Here is an 18,261-nt window from a genome sequence, read left to right on the forward strand (position 1 = left end):
ATTAAACAGTGTGTTGGTGGCAGCACGGGGTTTCCTTTCCTACCTGCTCTAATGCGAGACAGTCCCTCAAGGCAGTGAACATGTGCATCCTTCTGTGCATTCACACATCTTCCAGTGGAAAGCTATGAGGCAAAGGGAGTCACAAGGATTGGCAAACTCTGGAGGGACGCACACAGCCAGGAAGGGAAGGGCTCCAGGGCCCAGCCAGGCACATCCACACCACCTACAACATGGCAGAGGCAGGGCTGGCTGGTGGCAGCGTCTGCACTGCTCCAGGGGACAAAAGGGGGTGGCTGATGCACAGCCACAGAAGCAGAAACCCGACCTGAGCTTCCTGCAGTTATCTGCTCATCTCTTGGCTCTTTAGAAGCAAGCAGCACAACCCGCACTGCAGGAGAGGTTCTCCTTCCAGGCACGCTGCTCACACTGCTACCTTGTTCCGTGGAGACAGAATCAGGCCTCTGATGTATCTGGCAGGGACCTGTGAACTGACATTTATAGCTCGTGGTCAGTGATCAGTATTTACTCACCCAAGTCTCAGGAGGCCTCCGGGAGCTGAGAAAGGGGTGAGGAATTTCAATAATCCTATTGAAGAGCAGAGGGATGTGTTAAAAAGAAAGGGAGAAACCCAAGGATATGCCATGTCCAGGGCCTGTTCCTTCCATTCAGGAAGGCAGGAGCAGATGGAAGCTTTAAACTATGGAGCTATTCCTGTCTTGTTTTAAAACTCAGATCTTTAATTGTGCAGTGATAAACCTCAAGTGTGAGAAAGGAAGGGGAATGGCCCAGAAACGTGGAGAAGGGCTTTGGACAAGGGCCTGTAGGGACAGGGCAAGGGGAATGGCTTGAACCTGCAGAGGGGAGACTGAGATGAGCTTTAAGGCAGAGTTCTTTTGTTGGAAGGTCCCTTCCAACCCAAACCAGTCTGGGGTTGCATGGATGCAACAGCTTCTAAACCCCTGCCACATCTGCCCTGGAACACACTTGTCTTAATACTGAATATGCAGAGCTCAAACAAGTGCAATGAGGTTTCTGCCCAGACCATAATGAGAGAATTCAAGTGGAAGCTGTTTCAAACAACCCCAACAGATTAGAATCAGTGAGGGGGCCCAAACGAAGCAGTACACATGCAGGTCACATCACAAAACTGCTGCCAAGTTCTCTAATGGCCTCAAGGAAGGCTGGGCTGAACACCATGTCCTTCCCACTTGCAAAATGAAGGGGAAAAATCTCTTCCCCAGCAGGCTTTGAAGTTAAAATAGGGTTGGCAAAAGTTTGGGGTCAAAGATACTGCAAAAAAACCCCACAGGAATTCTTCTATCAATGACAATCCATCAGTTCTGGTGAAAGAAAGGGACAGGGTGGGTGGAGATGCAGACACCAGACACCACTCAAACATCATTACAGCCAGAGGAGAATAAAAAGCAGGTGCTCAATAGCTTTGAACCAGTAATAAAACATTTACTAGAGCAAGCAGAAAGTAAATGCACAGCTGATAAAGAAAACATCACAATGTCACCAAAACCTGACAGATTCCGACCCTTCTTTCAGTAGAAACAAGACAGGGGTGGGCACTGCCGTGTTTCAACAAAAGATTTCCTGCCTTACCTTTATGGTGCCAACAAAGAGTTAAAAAAGGGATAATACACACAAGGAGTTAAAAACTGTCAAGCAGGATTTTACAGTTTTAACTACATGTGTCCAATATGGGGCGAGAGCCGAGCTGTTCCACTTCATCAATCGCTTTTCAGGTTCTCCCTGAAGGCTTCTGAGAGCAGTAGGTCCCTGAATTACTGAGGGAAGCCTCTTCACTGAGCTGTACTGCATGGGGGGCACCAGCCTTGGAGTAGTGTGGCTGTATTGGATTCCCTTTTTTGTCTTTAATTTGAAGAAAGCACTCAACCCTCTCATAACAGAGGGTGCACAGGCACAGCAGAGAGCCAAGTTTGCTATGCAGGCTTCCATCAACATGAAGGGTAGCAGGAGAGAAGAGGTTCTTTAGAAGAATGAAAGACCTGGGCAATGGGGTTGGGATTGATGTACTGACCACAGCCAAGCCAAGGGAGTCCAGCCTGCACTAGAGGTGAATTTGGGGTTTGCTGGGCTGGAGAAGGAGCCTTTGAACAGCTTCTTAAAAAAACAAAAACCAAGGAAAACCAGCTTCATCCCACCTTCAGCAATGCAAATCCTTACGTGATGGGATGGAAGGGGCAACCTGGAGGCCAAATTGGAGGCCAAATTATGTAGGGATAATACGTGGAAACAAGAGTCTGGGGAAGACCTTACCATACTGAACACACTGCTGAGAGAGCACTGTTTACCAGGTGGGTCCTGAGCATCTCTAGCTGTTACTTTTTAAGTGTGAATGCTGGTTAAGAAAAAGACTACTTTATACTTGTAGGGACAACAGTTTCTTAATGTTCCAAGGCCATGAAACAGCTTCTTTCTTGGCAAGATCTGTTTAACTCCAGCAGAGTCTCTTGAGCACTGAATGTTTAAAAGCAGAACCCAGGGAGCTTTATCAAAATGATTTCTCTTGGACTAAAGCATTGTGTGTACACATCATTAGAGAGAAGCTGTTTGCAGATGTACCGGCCCGGGCTTGCACGGGGAGTGTAGTTTGTATGGTTTCCTTCTCCTCCCCCAGCAGCTCAACCACCACTTACCAAACCCCCCCCAAAATCCTCTGGCAAAAGGCAACACCACCTGCAGAGACCCCAGGCTGGGGCAACACCAGCTTTTAACTGTCCCACCGGCTCTTCTTCCGCTTTGGGGGCTCTGGGACAGCAAACCCATCTGTTTTGTTGTCTCGGTTGGCGGCCTCCTTCCTGTTGTCACCATTCCTGCTCTCGTTGTTCCTCCCCTCGCTGCTGTTCCTGCTGTCACCGTTATTGTGGTTCCCAGCACCCACATCAGCGAAGTGCCGGCTCTCCCCGTGGCGATGGGTGTCGCCGTGGCGGCTCTCTCCGTGGCGGTAAACGTCACTGTGGCGACCACCTCCTTCCCCGTGGCGCTGCACGTCGTTGTAGCGACCGCCCCCGTCTCCGCGGCGCGGGGCCTCGTTGTGCCGACCGGGCCGGCTGTCGTTGTACCGTTCCCTGACCATGCCACCACCACCACCACCACCACCACCACCAGGGGTGGCAACACCGGTGCCGCCGCCGCCGCCCTCTCGACTGTTGGTGCTGGCACTTGTGTTGTTGAAGCCCTGTCCTCCGACACTTGGGAAGGTGGGAACGCTACTCAAACTCCCCGTGCTGGTGAAGCCTGGCACACCCTTTGCTGCTGCGGTGGCTGCAAGTGGGCTCTCGGGGGCTGCAGTGTTTTGCTGGGCTGAGCTTGTTGGTACCGAGTTCAAGCTCCCGGCGCTGGTCCAGCCACTTGCCCCAGCAGCAGAGCTACCAGTCTTTTGATTGTTTAAGCTTGCAGCAACAAAGTGGCTCTTGTACTGGGACTGACAGAAAGAGACAGGGAGAAAGAAACAAGAGAACACGTTTGCCTTGGTCCTGCAGCACAAAGCACACAGTCCTCATGCACACACAAGCCCATCTTGAATTCTGGGGAACCCCTAGGAAAAAGTTCCTATAAAAAGTCAGTCTTGGAGCGATTACACTCCTGCTGTGCTTAAAAGCACAGAATTAGTAACAGGCATCTGCTACCAAACCACAGAAACAAGGGGACTCCTATGTTGCGGGGTTCATTTTTACACTGAAGAGAAAGAGTTTCTCCGTTCCCCGTTCCTTTCGATTGCAATTACACTATTGCTCCTAAGCAACCTAAACAGGCTCAAGCCTAGGAGCAGGATCTAGAAGGGACAGACAGCGAAGAGGCTGCTGAAAACAAAGTTTCACAAATTAACTTTATGCAGATGTGTTCAGCCCAACCTGCAGACTCATTCTGCCACTTTGGACGTCAATGCTGAGCACGTGCTCCAGGCAGAGGAGACGAGAACGCAGCTACAACTGCCAAACTCAACTGCCCTGAAACCAACAGGGTTTCTGCATTTACAGGGGAGAAACAACGTTGTCTTGAATCATCAGTAAAGTTTCTCCATGATATGCCCTATCCCCTTCAGTTTGAACTTGGAGTAAAAGTGCTGGAACCAACCTGAAAAGCTGCTTTCATTGCTGTAAGCCTGTCTCCCATTGCTCCAGTGGATGGCTTGTACGCCTCGTAGTTACTCATCACGCTGTTGTTGTTTCCACGGTCCTATGCAAAAAGACAAAGGGCAACTGGAAGATTTATCCAAAACACACACTTCCAGGTCAACCATCCTCTGAACCTACGGTGGCTCTGCACTCAGGAAGTATGTCTACTAAGGAAGAGAAACCTCTGGGGAGCACTGAGCAGCTCAGCTCTTTGCCCCATGACCTGAAGGACAATGACAGACCACTCTGAGGTCTCCACACAACAATATAACCTCACTTCCCAGCTCCTTGCAGTATAAGCAAAAGCAAAACGCAACCAAATGAAGATTTTCACAGAGCTCATAGCCAAGACAAGGTGGAAAAGAAGTCATAGAAGCTGTGACTTGCGGAGAGATGCAGGACATGATGTGTTTTCAACATGTCTACAGTTAAACTCTGTCCCCACTCATACTGGTAATAAGCTGGTTTCCTACCACAGACATACAATAGCACAGGTTCCCAATGCTGCAGGACCTTTTGCTGACAAGAATCTGCCTGGAAATGGTTTTTGAAGTAGTTTATTAGCATTTATTTTGCACTGGCAGTCTATTTTGGGAAGGATCTCCAAACCTTCTGGATTGCTCTGGCCCTAAAGAAGGCAGTTCTTGAAAAGAGGGTAACACCACAGGGACAGTTTCACTTGGGATGTTTCTGATACCAACTCTGGAAGACTCTGAGCTACAAAAACCTCTGAAAGCAGAGGCTGTACTCCAGAACTAAGATTTTTTACATTAAAGACTAGCCAATACTAGGTGTAAAAGTTCCAAGAATCTGCAACCAACTTCTTCAGCATCTCTACTTACAGAGTTTTCTGATCCCAGACCAGGACGTTCACGGTATCCTAAGCCACCACCACCAATATTCAGCTTCTTGCCTTTTCCTCCTTTGAAACGTGATTTTCGGAACCATGGATTCTGTACAAGAGAAGGACAAATCTCAACACAAGGAATAAGAAGCTTCATAAATGCCTTTGCTCTCTTGCAGCTCCACAAGGCAGCAGAAGATAAGAACTCCGAGAGCTGACAGTGGCACAAGCACAATTGCTTCAGCTGTCACACCTATATATAGTGAGCCTACCAGGCAGCCCTGCCAAGCAGGTACACAATGATCAAGCAACAGCCATTTCACAGAGTGAACGTCTCTGTAATTATGTTCTAGTTTAGCTTTCAACTAAGCTGCATTGCCCAGGTGCCTGCCATAAATCCATATTGAAAATCCAACTGTAATGAGATACTGGGGCTGGAGTGCTCTGCTGGCATCAGCCAGATCACAGCTCCTAATTTCACAGGCAGTGCCGGACCCCAGAACAGATTACATACTGCATTCCAAAACCTTCATGTCTTCATGGAGTCTTTCAAATGCCATTAAAAACACTAGAAAGCCTACTCAAAAATAGGGTAGACCACCAAAAGGTCACTGCTAACACATGATGGAGCCAGAAACAAATCCCTGAGCTCCCGATTTTGTGCTAATCACAAAGGGAACCTTGCTCTACTCAAGAAGCTTTCCTTGTTCATACCTGCATTGCTAAATCCAACAGTTCTTTGGAAACATGCTGATTAGCCCCTTCCAGGTTCCTGACAAGATCACCAGCGAAGTTACTGTCTTTGGGAGTCAGCAGAGTGTAGGCAACTCCCTTCTCGCCCGCTCTGCCGGTACGACCGATCCGATGGGTGTGAGTATCTATGTCTCGAGCCACATCGTAGTTGATGACAGTCTTAATGGAAGGAATATCTAACCCACGAGCTGTAATAAAAAGCAACATAGCGGGAGGTGTGATGATCCCAAATTAACTCAAAGCAATCCCATTCATACCAGCATATTGCTTCATTCTGCTCCAGCATACGAAAGGAGTTTGCACAGGAACAAACCCCACATAAGATGCTCTTCACAAGCTAAAACTCACAAGTGTAGCAATATCTCCTCTAACAGTAGTAAAAGTTACACTGATTCCCCTGGTCCACAGGGTTAGGGATGGAAAAGACCTCTTTATATGACTGTTTTTCCACTGAAGAGAGAGGGATTTATTAAAGAACACTGAAATTCAGTCTTTGGTCATCTAAACATCTGGGTGCAAAAGCTCTTCTAGAGAAGGCTTCAAATGTGTTCATCTCCTCTTCATTCAAGCATGCATAGTGTGTCAGCTGATTAACAAAAAGCAACTACTTCCTTAAGAAACAGCTTTTTTTTCTTTCTGTATAGTCCAAACTGTCAGATTGTAATAGAAACATCATCAGAAGACTTTAAAAATAATCCCCCCTGCTAACACTGTGTACACCTGAAAAACATCAGAAACACAGTGCTGAGCATGTGCAGAAGCCAACCTTGTTGCTTTCCACTGACATGTGTTGGCCTTGCTGCCCATATCCACAATTTGTAGGAGCTACTGTTTCGTAGAACATCACCTACCTGCCACATCAGTAGCTACCAGTATCGGGATCCCTTTCTTCTTAAATTCTGAAATGACTTTATTCCTCTCACTCTGGTCCATGTCACCATGAAGCAGCCCCAGATTATGATCCTCCTGCTTGAGGTTATTGGCCAACTCTTCTGCATTTGCCTTCTTGGTGACAAACAGGAGAACACTGCCAGAAGATGTGAACTCCACGAGGCGTCGAGTCAGCCAGTTCCACTTGCTAGGGCCAGAGGGGAAAATCTCCACAATTTGAGTAACATCTTCATTGGCCTAAGGGAGGAAATCAGACAAGATGTAATGCAGGACAATGCAAAATGACATGAGGAATTTCAACTACATGTGAGAATAAACAGTGGAGAAACAGGGGAACAAAATCCTTCAGAAGAGATGTCAGCTCTTGTCTAGCTGCTGACCACTTCTTTTTCATAGCTCAGATAAGGCAGAGGTTAAGCCTGAGAGACGAAAAGTGCAGTCTTTGACATGATGCAGTTTAGCACCCTACTGATCTAAAGGTGGTACTTGTAATTCAGATGCTCTTGGGACAAGATGCTGTTAACACCTGAAATAGACGAAGTAAGAGCAGGTCTGAGATGCAAAAGATGCTCATCAGTAAGAGTCACTTGTGGCCATCAGAGAAAGTACTCCTGCAAGCTGTGACTTGCCCTGGGATCAGGAAGAGACCCCCTATACACTGTACTGCAAGTAACACAAGTTTCTCTAAAAGATTTCATCTTTACACATTTAAATATGAATTATTTCAAGTATGATGCTCTCAGAGTAATAATTTAGATCAGGGAATAGAAACCCTCTGATTGAGCTGGGAAAGCTGCTGCTTTTCTTAAGCAAAACATAGGAAAAACAGTTTCCCAGAAGGAAGGGCCTTCAAGTAGCCATTAATTTGTTGGTAATGAAGGGACAGCTCAACATTCCTGATTGAGAAAAAGTACAATTCAGAGAGATGGTTAAAAGAGAAGTGTTCTGAAGGTCACCTTGTGAAATTTCTCAATAGTTTTCATGTATCAGAAGCAAAGTTTCTTCACAGCAAGTATACATCTGCTACTTTATCAACTTACTACCAAATCCCTCTCCTGCTAATAGATCAGCTGCTACTGTTAAGCAAGCCTAGAATCAACATTCTCACATGAACCAACTGAAAGACATTAGAGTCTGAGATCCAAAGCCTTCACTGCAAAAGCTGCAATTGCTTGATTTATACCTTTGAGACAAAAGAAAAGGATATACCCATTGATCCAGGCTAATAAAATCAATCCCTGCACTAATGTTGTTTCACTCCTTGATGAAACCTCCCATCACTACAAGGGTCAGAAAGGTCAATACCAAACACCAACCTTTACTACTATTTGTTAAGCATAAAGTAGCTAGTCTTAAAGAATGACTACTGCAGTTTAACTTCAATTTCAGACAAGAGGAGCAGGAGGCTTCATTTCTCTGCTTGATTCAGAAGTATCATGGAATTACCTCTCCAATGTCCCCCTGCACAACTCGGATGGGGTCGATCAGAATATCCCGGGCCAATTTCTCAATCTTCTTACGGAAAGTGGCACTGAACAAGAGGGCTGAAAGAGAAACAGTATTTGAACTCCTCAAGAAAACAGCTTCCTTTGAGAACTGTGGGCACAGATCCTGTCAGTGAGGACCTGCAGGACTGTACCAGGTATCAGGGATCTGAAGCTGTCAGTCTGTTTTACCAGTTCTAATGAAAATTATCCACTATTAGAATCCCTCAAAGTGCAAACACATTTCATGGCACCAGAAGAAAAACGTTAGTAATATGTGGCACTGCTGTGAACTTGCTTTCACAACAGCTTAGAACACAGACTCTCAAAGCATATGAACATTCACTTAGCTGATCATCTTTTCTCTGAGTAAAGTGTGTGGAGGTATTACAGACTGATGAACCGTGTGATTCAGTGCCCACACTTCACAAGTGCTCCCTCCCAACAGCCCACACACAGAATAACACCAGTGGACTTTTGAGGCAGTCTCATTGTGTGGCTGTGTCTAGCACAGGAAACCCCAGCTCTGTTCCAGTCCTAACTGGCAGGCACCAGCCTCCTTTGACTCTCAGGAGTTTACTTTGAGACACGTTTCTACTTACTCTGCCTGTCAGGACGGACGTGGTTTGCGATGGATCTGACCTGATATTCTGGAAAGGAGAGGAAAAACCCTCTGGTCAACATTTTGTGCTCATTAATGAGTAGAATACTCAAAATGAAACTTCGTTCATGCAATTTGAAGTGCCCAAAAGTTATTCAAGCAACTCTAAGATAAAAATCAAGGGTTTTGAACTTCAGTATCAATAGGACTTTGCTGATCTCTTAATAGCAACAGATATTAGACCTTTAAATATGAGCCTTATCTATAAAGCATTTGCTTAATGTATTTACAGACATATGGAGCTACAGGAGTTACAAACTGTCCTACAGAGCTGGGAACTGGACACTGCTGCTTTCCAAAACAGGGACCTTTGTTCGTTACATACCAAACCCCATATCAAACATTCTGTCAGCTTCATCAAACACAAGGTAAGTGACTCTTTGAAGGTTTGTAGCTTTCTTTTTCACATGATCAATCAAACGACCCTATAAAAAAACAAAACAAACAAGTTTTTAAAGCATATTTAAGAAACTCTTTCCTTTCCTTCAACCATTAGTTGCTCAGTTTTGTTCAAGTTCACTACTAGTTTCTGCAATAAGCAAACCCAGATGACAACTGTGCTCATTCAAACCCCTGGTTCAGCATGAACACCTGCTCTGATTCAGTGTTTTAGTCCTTCATAGGCTTTAAACTGATTCAGGAAGGCGGCACTCAATTTCATTACATCCTGGGTATTTTCTTCATGAATCTAAGGCTCAGCAAGCAGAAGCTGGTACCATGCACAACTGACACCGATTCAAGCAGATCTTGCTCTCAACATCTGATAACCTGTGAAGAACCTAAATTTCAGTGATCAGAGAACGAATGCTGCATCGCCAATTGTATTAAAAAGTCTGCCTCAGCCTCAGTTAAGCAACAAAAATGGTCCTGTGTGTATCCAGGTACTTACTGGTGTGCAGACAACTATCTCTGCCCCCTCCTGGAGGGCTTTGGCTTGCTCCCACATGCTTCCTCCTCCATACACAGCTACAGAGCGCAGATTATATGCCTTACCAAAGCGCTTACATTCTGAGTGGATCTGAGGATTTTAAACAAAGCACATCACAGTTCATGTTAGACAGATCTGAGAAAACCTACCCTGGAAATACAGTCCAGCTCCTGAAATCCACTTTGCAGCCTAATAACTTAATATAACTTAATGAAATTATTCAGAAATCCTCAGGGCTGAATAATAATTTCCAGTAATTTGAGAAATGTACTTAGGCATCCACTGGGAGACTTCAAAACACTCTTCCAGTACCTAAAGGGGGCTTACAGGAAACCTGGAGAGGGGCTTTGGACAAGGGCCTGCAGGGACAGGCCAAGGGGAATGGCTTGAACCTGCCAGAGGGCAGACTGAGCTGAGCTCTTAGGCAGAAGCTCTTCCCTGTGAGGGTGCTGAGGCGCTGGCACAGGGTGCCCAGAGAAGCTGTGGCTGCCCCAGTGTTCAAGGGCAGGTTGGAGCAACCTGCTCTACTGTGAGGCACCCCGGCACATGGCAGGGGTTGGAACTGGATGATCCTAAGGTCCCTTCCAACCCAAACCATTCTGCGATTCTAGATCCAGCTGTAATTTAAACTGCAGGCTCTATCCTTTTACACACACAATTTGTGGCAATGAATCCACAGTATTCTTCATACTTAGGCTGTATGGCACATATATACTTTACTACACACCTACCTGTTGGCAAAGCTCTCTGGTCGGGCAGACAATGACTGCAATGGGACCATCCCCTGGCTCAAGCTCCTTTTGATCCATGATATGAATCAGCATTGGCCAGATGAAGGCTGCTGTTTTTCCACTTCCAGTCTTAGCTATCCCAATCATATCTCTACCACTTAGTGCAACTGGAACACCCTAAAAATAAGGAGATTCTAAACCCATATTATGCCAACCACAGCACATTCTTGTGTACATATCACATGAAAACTCAAATAACAAGAGGAAAACACACTGCAGAGGAGTCATAGCAACATTCATCAATGCTTACAGTTTCACTGCCAACTTTATATCTGAATTAGACTGTCTTAAGGGCTGGAAGCAATTTTTATGTTATTACTGTTAGGGTCCTGTATGAAATCAGTGTTTGGGCACAGTACAACATCCCAAGGATACATTTACATGTACACAAACACAGCTTGTCCAGCTGTAACACTGCTAAAACCAAACTCTCTGAGCCTATTTTTTCTGTAGTCCTGAAACGTACAGGTCATCCCCAGTAAAATACAAATCATTCTTTGTGACAGCTTTATATAGGAAACTAGATTTGCATACATCCTTATATGGACCACAGGACCTTTGCACTGTGTTAGTTCTCATTAGATGTTAGAGAAGCAACAACACTCACCTGACATTGTATAGGAGTGGGCTGGGTATACTCAGATTTCCTAATTTGATGCATAAGCTGCTCATCAAACCCAAAATGAGCAAAACTACTGCCAGGCCTTGGAGGAGCAGCACCGGAGACCTTAGGAACAGAAACACATCATTGTCCATGAACAGCAAGAGAAACAAAATATGAGGAACAAAGGTGTCCTTGCCTCTGAAAATGGCTTTTTACTTTTTGAATAGAGGTAAGTTCAAGTAGGTGCAAATTCCAGGACTTTTCAGTTACAAAAATGGGTCAATCCACATAAGTCCCTAACATCCTCTCTACCTCCTTGTATAATTGGTGTTCTTCCCCAGATAATTCCTTTCATAGAAAGTCTCCACACCAACGTGTCACAAATGGCACATAATATTCCCAGTTTCCATTCCTAGCTCTGGAGTTCTTTAGTCCAAGTGTAACCATGCAACTGGCAAACTGCAGTACCCACTCTGACGAATCCCGAGAAGACTTTCAAGAACTGATAAGGAAAATCAAGTTCCCTTACATCAAAGCCACTGAAGTTGCCCGAGAGGCTGGAGTTTCCTGGGAAAATCTTCATTAAAACTATTAAGACAGCCCAAAACAAGGAGTTAAAAGGTGCCGGGAGGATAGTTTTGTGACCAGCTTACCCGGAGATTTAGCTTATGACGTAGGTCTATCACTTGCTGCGGCGTGAGACTTGTGATCTCCTCATGCTCATCATAGAAATTCTTCTCAAATGGTGGATATTCAATCTGCAAGAGTAATTAGTCAATTAGTCCAGGACCCAAAATTCTCCCTCTTTCCATTTAGTTTTGATGAGGAAGCATCCTTTCCCTCAAAAGCTCTTAACTGTCTGCAAGAACACTGAAGCCATTTCAAGGAACTTTAGTGTAACCTAAGGCATGACACTGAACTATGAGAGGGATGGAAGCATATTTCAATCTGCTTCTGAGCTCCTGCTTTCTGGAATGGGATAAACTTCCTTCCTACCTCTGAGTGGTCAATAGGTGGAAGAGGGTCAATGATTTTTTTGGACGGTGCAATTGGATTCCCATCACTATCATACTCCAGGTTATCCTCTTCCTCTTCTTGGACCACACCAGCAGTGGGGTTTTCAGCCATGTAGCGAAAATAAGCTTCCTGCAGCAAAACAGATCAGTAAAATCACATACAATAGGATGCAGAAATACTACTCCATTTGTTTAAGTGAGGTATACACTAAATGGCTGTTTGCTTTCACACCCACCATTGAGGAAACAAACCCCCATTCACTAGAACTAATTCTTCTAATAAATAGCAACAATTATGTCCAGAAGGACAATATCACCAATGAAGAAAATAACTAGTGTCAGACCACAAAATGCTTTGAAAAACCAAACTTCTCTTATGTGTCTGCTTAACAGCCCCTTCTACAAAGTTTTGTTATGCTTTAACAACAGAATAATCTGTTCTTTTTTCCACATGAACATAATACAAACACGCAGGTTTTAAAACAGAGAACACAATGTTATTAAGCATATGACATTCACTTCTTTTCCTATGCCAAATACAGTTTCTCCACTTCCCCTAATTAGACTTTAAGAAAGTGTATGTGTTTTTCATTGAGACAGTCACCAGCAACTGGGCAAGAGTCCTTCAACACCAGCCCAAGTTAGAAGTCACTGTCACCACTGTCCCACGCCATCCTTACAGCTCACAAACACTGAATCTCACTGGCACACCAACACATTCTCAGGGAGAAAACATAACTCACTCGACTGTCAAGTAAATATTAAAGAGCAGATCTTCAAAGCAAGGATCAATTACTGGTATATGGATATACTTATCCGGGGTTTTAATTTACATGGCCAATTAGCACTCATAGATACAACACAGCTGAACAACAGCTGTCTCCAGGTGTAAGTCACCCTTGCTTGAACTTCAGCACTCACCAAATTGGAAGGAAAGGGCCAGAGGCCAGACAACCCTTCCACACTCTGTTACTGTGAGTAACACAATAGCTGTTAATTACAACTTAGTAAGTCTTTCCTCTTTGTTTATTACTTCTGTTACAGTGATGCTTATAATCCTCAATCAGAACTGGAAAATAAACTGAATAAAGAGCAAAAAAACCCAATCCTTGCCCTTAACAGACATGAAATTTCACTGCAAATAGCCTCCACAGTTTAACAGCCTCCCACTGGTGCTCAAGGTTACTGGATTCCAATCTCAAATTTGACAAGATACTGAAAAACCGGTACAGGAAGTTGAAGTTCAAACTGACTGGAAAAAATCTTCTTAAACAGAGTAAAAAAAGAATGAAATCAGCTCCTAATATTCTTCTTTTTTTAGTGAAACACCTGGAAGGGTAGAGACAGCAGAGCAAGCACTACAGCTTCCTGCTGAATTGTCCAGATACTGCGCATGACACTGCAGTTGTGTTTGTACCTAGTAGTTCTAGATTTGGGGAGGGAAGGGAAAAAGAAAACAAAACAACAAAGAAGAAGATAGAAAGACTGCATAGGAACTCACTTGGTCATCTTCCTCTTCAATGTCATCTCGAATACCCCTGGAAAAACAAGCGGAGAAAAAAAACTTCCCTGCAAGTGTTCCACAGACTCAGCTCCATACTTTCATGTGCTAAGTGCTGAGCTCCATCCTTCGTGGAAGACACAACACTAACAACTCAGTAACATTTATAATCCCAACCCATGGAGTTTGCATATTTGGTGCCAACCAGAACAGCGACCCTGCAAAGACTTCTTTTACTTCTATTAATGAGACTGAAAGATTAGGACTCCGTCTTCCCAGCAGAAGCCACATCAAAGATCATCCTGGTCTAAGCTCTTGATGCTACGGAAGTCCCATAACTGAAGAGGAATATCAGCCAGGAAGTGCCAATCCAGTTCAGAACTTCCCCAGGTGGTCATTTGGATCCGGTGTTCTGTTTCAGGACCATGTATAATCTGATCAACCCCATGCAATGCAAGTTCTACCAATGTATCTGACATTTCTATCAAGAATCAATAGCATCATTATTTTCCTTGGTCAAAACAGATAAGCTTCCAAAATGTAAACTGTTTTTAAAGTCCAAGTTAAGTTATTCCCAATTGCCACATGCTACCCAGTACCTCTGCTTTACAGGGAATCTCTTCAAACCTAGTTTACAAGAATCTCCAATACTAAAGATACAGCAGCACAGAGTTATTTTGTTCACAGACATGCAAATTTAAACTAAACCATGCTGATCACTGCAAGGATGTGGAAAGAAGAAAAACCTATTTCAGGCTGCTCTGGAAGGCTGTACAATGTGCTGCTCCACTTTGGGTGGCCTAGAAAAGCTTCTCACGCGAGAGAACTCTCAGTGTTGTTACATTTTACTGTAGGATGCCACTATGGATTCTTCCCTCCTGGTATTCAATTTTTACTGCTCAGAACTTTATCCACGGGGGATATCATGCGCTGGTTAATGCTGGTTACTTGGTGTACATTATACTGGCTACAGAACAATCACCATCAACAAATTGCATTGGAATTCTCTTAGCACCACACAAGACACGGGCAGGCATGGGAAGTATAAAAGAGAACTTACTTAGCATTCTTTTTTTCCTTGTCTTTATCTTCGAGTCTCTTCATGTCTCGAGCAGCTTGATCCTAACAGGTCATAAAATGACAACATGTTAAAAAGACAAGATAATGAAACTTGAAAGGGAAAAATGTTCCTACATAACTACAGACAACACTTTTTGGACTCAACTTTCTCTTGTTCGATATCCTATCATGCTAAATAAATCCTCCTACTAATACCTTTGAAATATCTATATTTGTAAATTCATGGCACTGTTGTTGAAAAAATACATTCTCTGCATTCCTCCTGAAAACGCTGTGCTCGAATCCAGCTAATAACAGAACTGTGGCTTAGAAACAGCTCCTGAGAAATACAAACCCCTTCAATTCAGGCACTGAAAAATGCACAAACCCTTAATTTCATAGTCAGAGACACACGAAGCTCTTTGTTGTATTGCTTGGACATGCTCTAATTCACATGGCACCAAAAGGTAATTGACATCCTGAACACAGCTGCCAAAGGCAGGAGAGACATTTGCTGCTTCTGACTGGGGAGAAGTAAGGCCACATAAATGAATAAACATTTCAGGAGCCAGGTCTTGCCTCCACTTCAGCCATGAATGCCTCCAGAGGATCATCATCGCTGTCAGAGTCTGCTGATTTGGAATGAAACTGCTGGCGAGTGGGGGAATTCTCTGCAGGAATGTATGGCAAATCCACATTGCTGGAATCTTCCTCTTCATCCTCAAAGTACCTGAAAAGAAATGAACAATGGCCCAGTCAGAACATGGTGCGTTAAAGCAGGTGACCTCTGACAGTCTGGACCCAAACTAGTCTATGATTCCATGGTCTACAGCACTGTGGTGCCTCTCATGGTTTTCAAGTCAAGTTTCCTACACAGAGATGGATCATACAAGCCAGTAGGTACACAGGAAAAGATGCTGAGATTTACAATCATTCGTGTTGGAGGCTAAAAGTGGTGGCAGGGCAATGAGATATGATGAAGCTGGTCTTCTGGAGCAGCTCTCCCAGGCTGGTGAACACAGGAGGTTTTTCTGATCTCCCTCCTATTTATTTAACACATTTATGCAGCTAACAGAAGGGTCAGTAAAGACTTGTGGAGCTGAATGTTTCTCTGTACGAAAGACACCCAAATTTATCCCTCTTGGCTCCAATTCTGAGCATACCAGAGTGTGAATAAGATTGAGCTGAGGTATGTTCTTAGCTGCTGCAGTTGTTTAATTCTATTTAGAGGCAAGAATGTGTTATTATTCTCATTTTACAGATGATGTAAAGGGGAAGTCATTGGCCCAGGGTGATGCCAAAAGTCTGCTGCAGAGCAGGGATTGGGCTCCTGCAAGCAACCAGCTCCACTTCTCTTGACACTGCTGTCGTAAAGCTACCAGTGTTCTGCAACACCATAAACCTCATAAATGTCCCAGAGACGTTCCCTGACTTTGGAAACTTTCAAATACCACAATCTCAAGCTGGATAAACATAGCAATGACGGGACTTACGCATTTTCTTCATCAAAGTTTGCTCGCTTTGACCCAATTTTGTAGAAAGAAGGCAACTGAGGAGGTCCTGATTTTGCAAATGCAGCAGAAGAACCGGCTGTTCCAAAAGCACTGTGAGACTGCTGGGAGAGCTTCGGCTCCTCCTTCTTCCCAGGTGTTATGGCAAAGCCACCAAACCCAAAGCCTCTCTTAGTACCAGGTCCACCTTTGTTCCAATTCATGATGACCCCAGTGTGTCTGTTAAAACCAGAAAAGACAAATTAACACTCTGCTTTAGGCAGTTCTAGATCTAATTGTCACTGTTTTTCTTGGATTACTTCAGGCACGACAGACACTTGTGGAAACATGAACGATAAGTTTGATCTCTTTCCCAAAAAGCATTAGGCTTTGGTCTTCTCTCGTAGGTATAAACATATCTACAATTGTCCTCCAAAACAGATTGTGTCCCTCAGCAACTACTTCAGCATATTTAAGATGTTGCCTATCTTGTCTGTTTTGCAACCTAAACCAACAAACCCAAGGCCAGAACTTTGAACACCAGGAGGACCAGGAGACGAAAAGGCAGCTCAGTACATACTCTGCATGTCCTTACAGTCCCATCCTCAAGTTTCATGGCTTCATAAACACCACACTACTGCAACCCAACAGCTTTAGAAAATGAGCCCAAAGCAAGCCTCTGCTCTGAGACAAGGCATGCTTCTGCCAAAGCCAGCTTCCTCTCCTCGAAAGAGCACCTTTAGCCACAGGTATGTTTTAAGTTGGATGAAGAGAAGGATGAACTGACAGACTAAGGTGTACCCTTCCCATTGCAAGTAATTTATCTCACTTGCATGGTCAAGTCAGTCATCCCTTCAAGGCAGCCAAAGAGATTATGACAACCAAAGCTCTCAAGTGCATTATAATTAGACGGCCCAAAGGTTGTGAGTCTTATTAAACACATTCTCACATTCAGCCAGAACCCACCAGCAAGAGAAACAACTTCAAAACAACCTGAGAAGAAACGCTGCTGTTGCTCCCTGTGCAGAGCATTCACCAGCTTGCGACTTGCTCGGTGAACCTCAAGTCCAGAGCGGAGCTCACCAGAAGGCTCTGGGGGAAGCTGCTGCCTCCCTCTCCCACTTGCACCTCACAGCTTCCACACCTGGAGATGTAGCCGGTAAGAGATCAAAACGTACAACAACCGGATGAGAGGTGCTGGCAGCACATCAAGTAAGCTTTTAAGGTCCAGTATTTGATTTTAAGCACTCTTCCTCACTGTTATCGACTTTTGTCCTGCCGCTACCCCAGAAAACAGACAAAACGATTCTTTCACGCTGTCACATAGCTGCCAAACGACAAAGTTTGCTCTGTTGGCCCCCGGAGCGGGTTCCCATGGGACAAGGAGGCACCACCCGCTCTGCCGAGCGCCGCTCCAAGGCACAAACCCTCCCTGCAGACCCCCTGGCTCTGCGGGCACGCAGCAGAGTGCCCCGGCTGCTCCAAGAAGGGACCCCCCGCACCGAGACCCCGCGTCCCCGAACACAGCAGGGACGGGGCTGGGGACCCGGAGGGCCGCAACCCGCCCTCACCGCGGGGCTCCCTCCTCACCCCGCGGGCCCTCACAGCCCTTCCCGCCCGCAGGGCCCCAGCACGGGGGCGGGCCCTTTGTGCGGGCCAGGCCGAGCCTGCACTAGGCCGCAGTCCCGCCCGCTCCCACCAGCTGGATGGGAGAGGGGGTGTCCGGTGGGGAAAGAGCGGCAGCACCACCCGGCCCGGCCCCGCGCCCCTCACTCACCCCTCGGGCACCGCAGCCGCCGCTTCCCCGGTTACCGGGGCGGGGGGAAGAAGGGGAGGGGGGGAGACGCGACGTTACGACGTAGTACGTGCGTGGCGCGCTGAGGTCAGCGCGCACGCCGGCGGAATATGCGCGGTGGCAGCGGGGGAAGCCGCGGGAGGCGGGCGGAGGAACCGGGAGCGCCCGGAGCCGCGGCGCGGAGCAGCCCCGGAGCCGCGCAGGGGGTGCTGAGGCACCGCTTGTGCCGCCGCTGCGGGGCTGAGGGTGCTCCCGGCGCCGTCCGCGCTTGTGCACCCGCACAAGGCCGTGAACGC

The 18,261-nt window shown here is 45.7% G+C and overlaps 1 protein-coding gene across 1 annotated transcript; it reads right to left on the reverse strand.

The window, feature by feature from the left end:
- Positions 1-1,440: 1,440 nt before the first annotated feature.
- Positions 1,441-18,110, reverse strand: DDX42 (DEAD-box helicase 42). The gene is made up of 18 exons (XM_061367873.1): positions 17,948-18,110; positions 16,174-16,410; positions 15,260-15,410; positions 14,682-14,743; positions 13,622-13,658; positions 12,101-12,250; positions 11,758-11,862; positions 11,108-11,227; positions 10,441-10,617; positions 9,671-9,799; positions 9,107-9,206; positions 8,723-8,770; positions 8,083-8,180; positions 6,597-6,873; positions 5,707-5,933; positions 4,991-5,101; positions 4,108-4,209; positions 1,441-3,454 (listed from the first exon to the last, which is right to left on the reverse strand). Exons 2-18 carry the CDS (start codon positions 16,392-16,394, stop codon positions 2,741-2,743), a joined length of 2,829 nt encoding a protein of 942 aa, XP_061223857.1. The 5' UTR covers positions 16,395-16,410; positions 17,948-18,110; the 3' UTR covers positions 1,441-2,740.
- Between the last annotated feature and the right edge of the window lie 151 nt (positions 18,111-18,261).

The sequence above is a fragment of the Neopsephotus bourkii genome, unplaced genomic scaffold (genome assembly GCF_033783945.1).
Source record: "Neopsephotus bourkii isolate Nb327-2 ecotype Australia unplaced genomic scaffold, CSIRO-AGI_Nbou_v1 NB_1400, whole genome shotgun sequence".
In the NCBI taxonomy this organism is placed as follows: Eukaryota; Metazoa; Chordata; class Aves; order Psittaciformes; family Psittacidae; genus Neopsephotus; species Neopsephotus bourkii.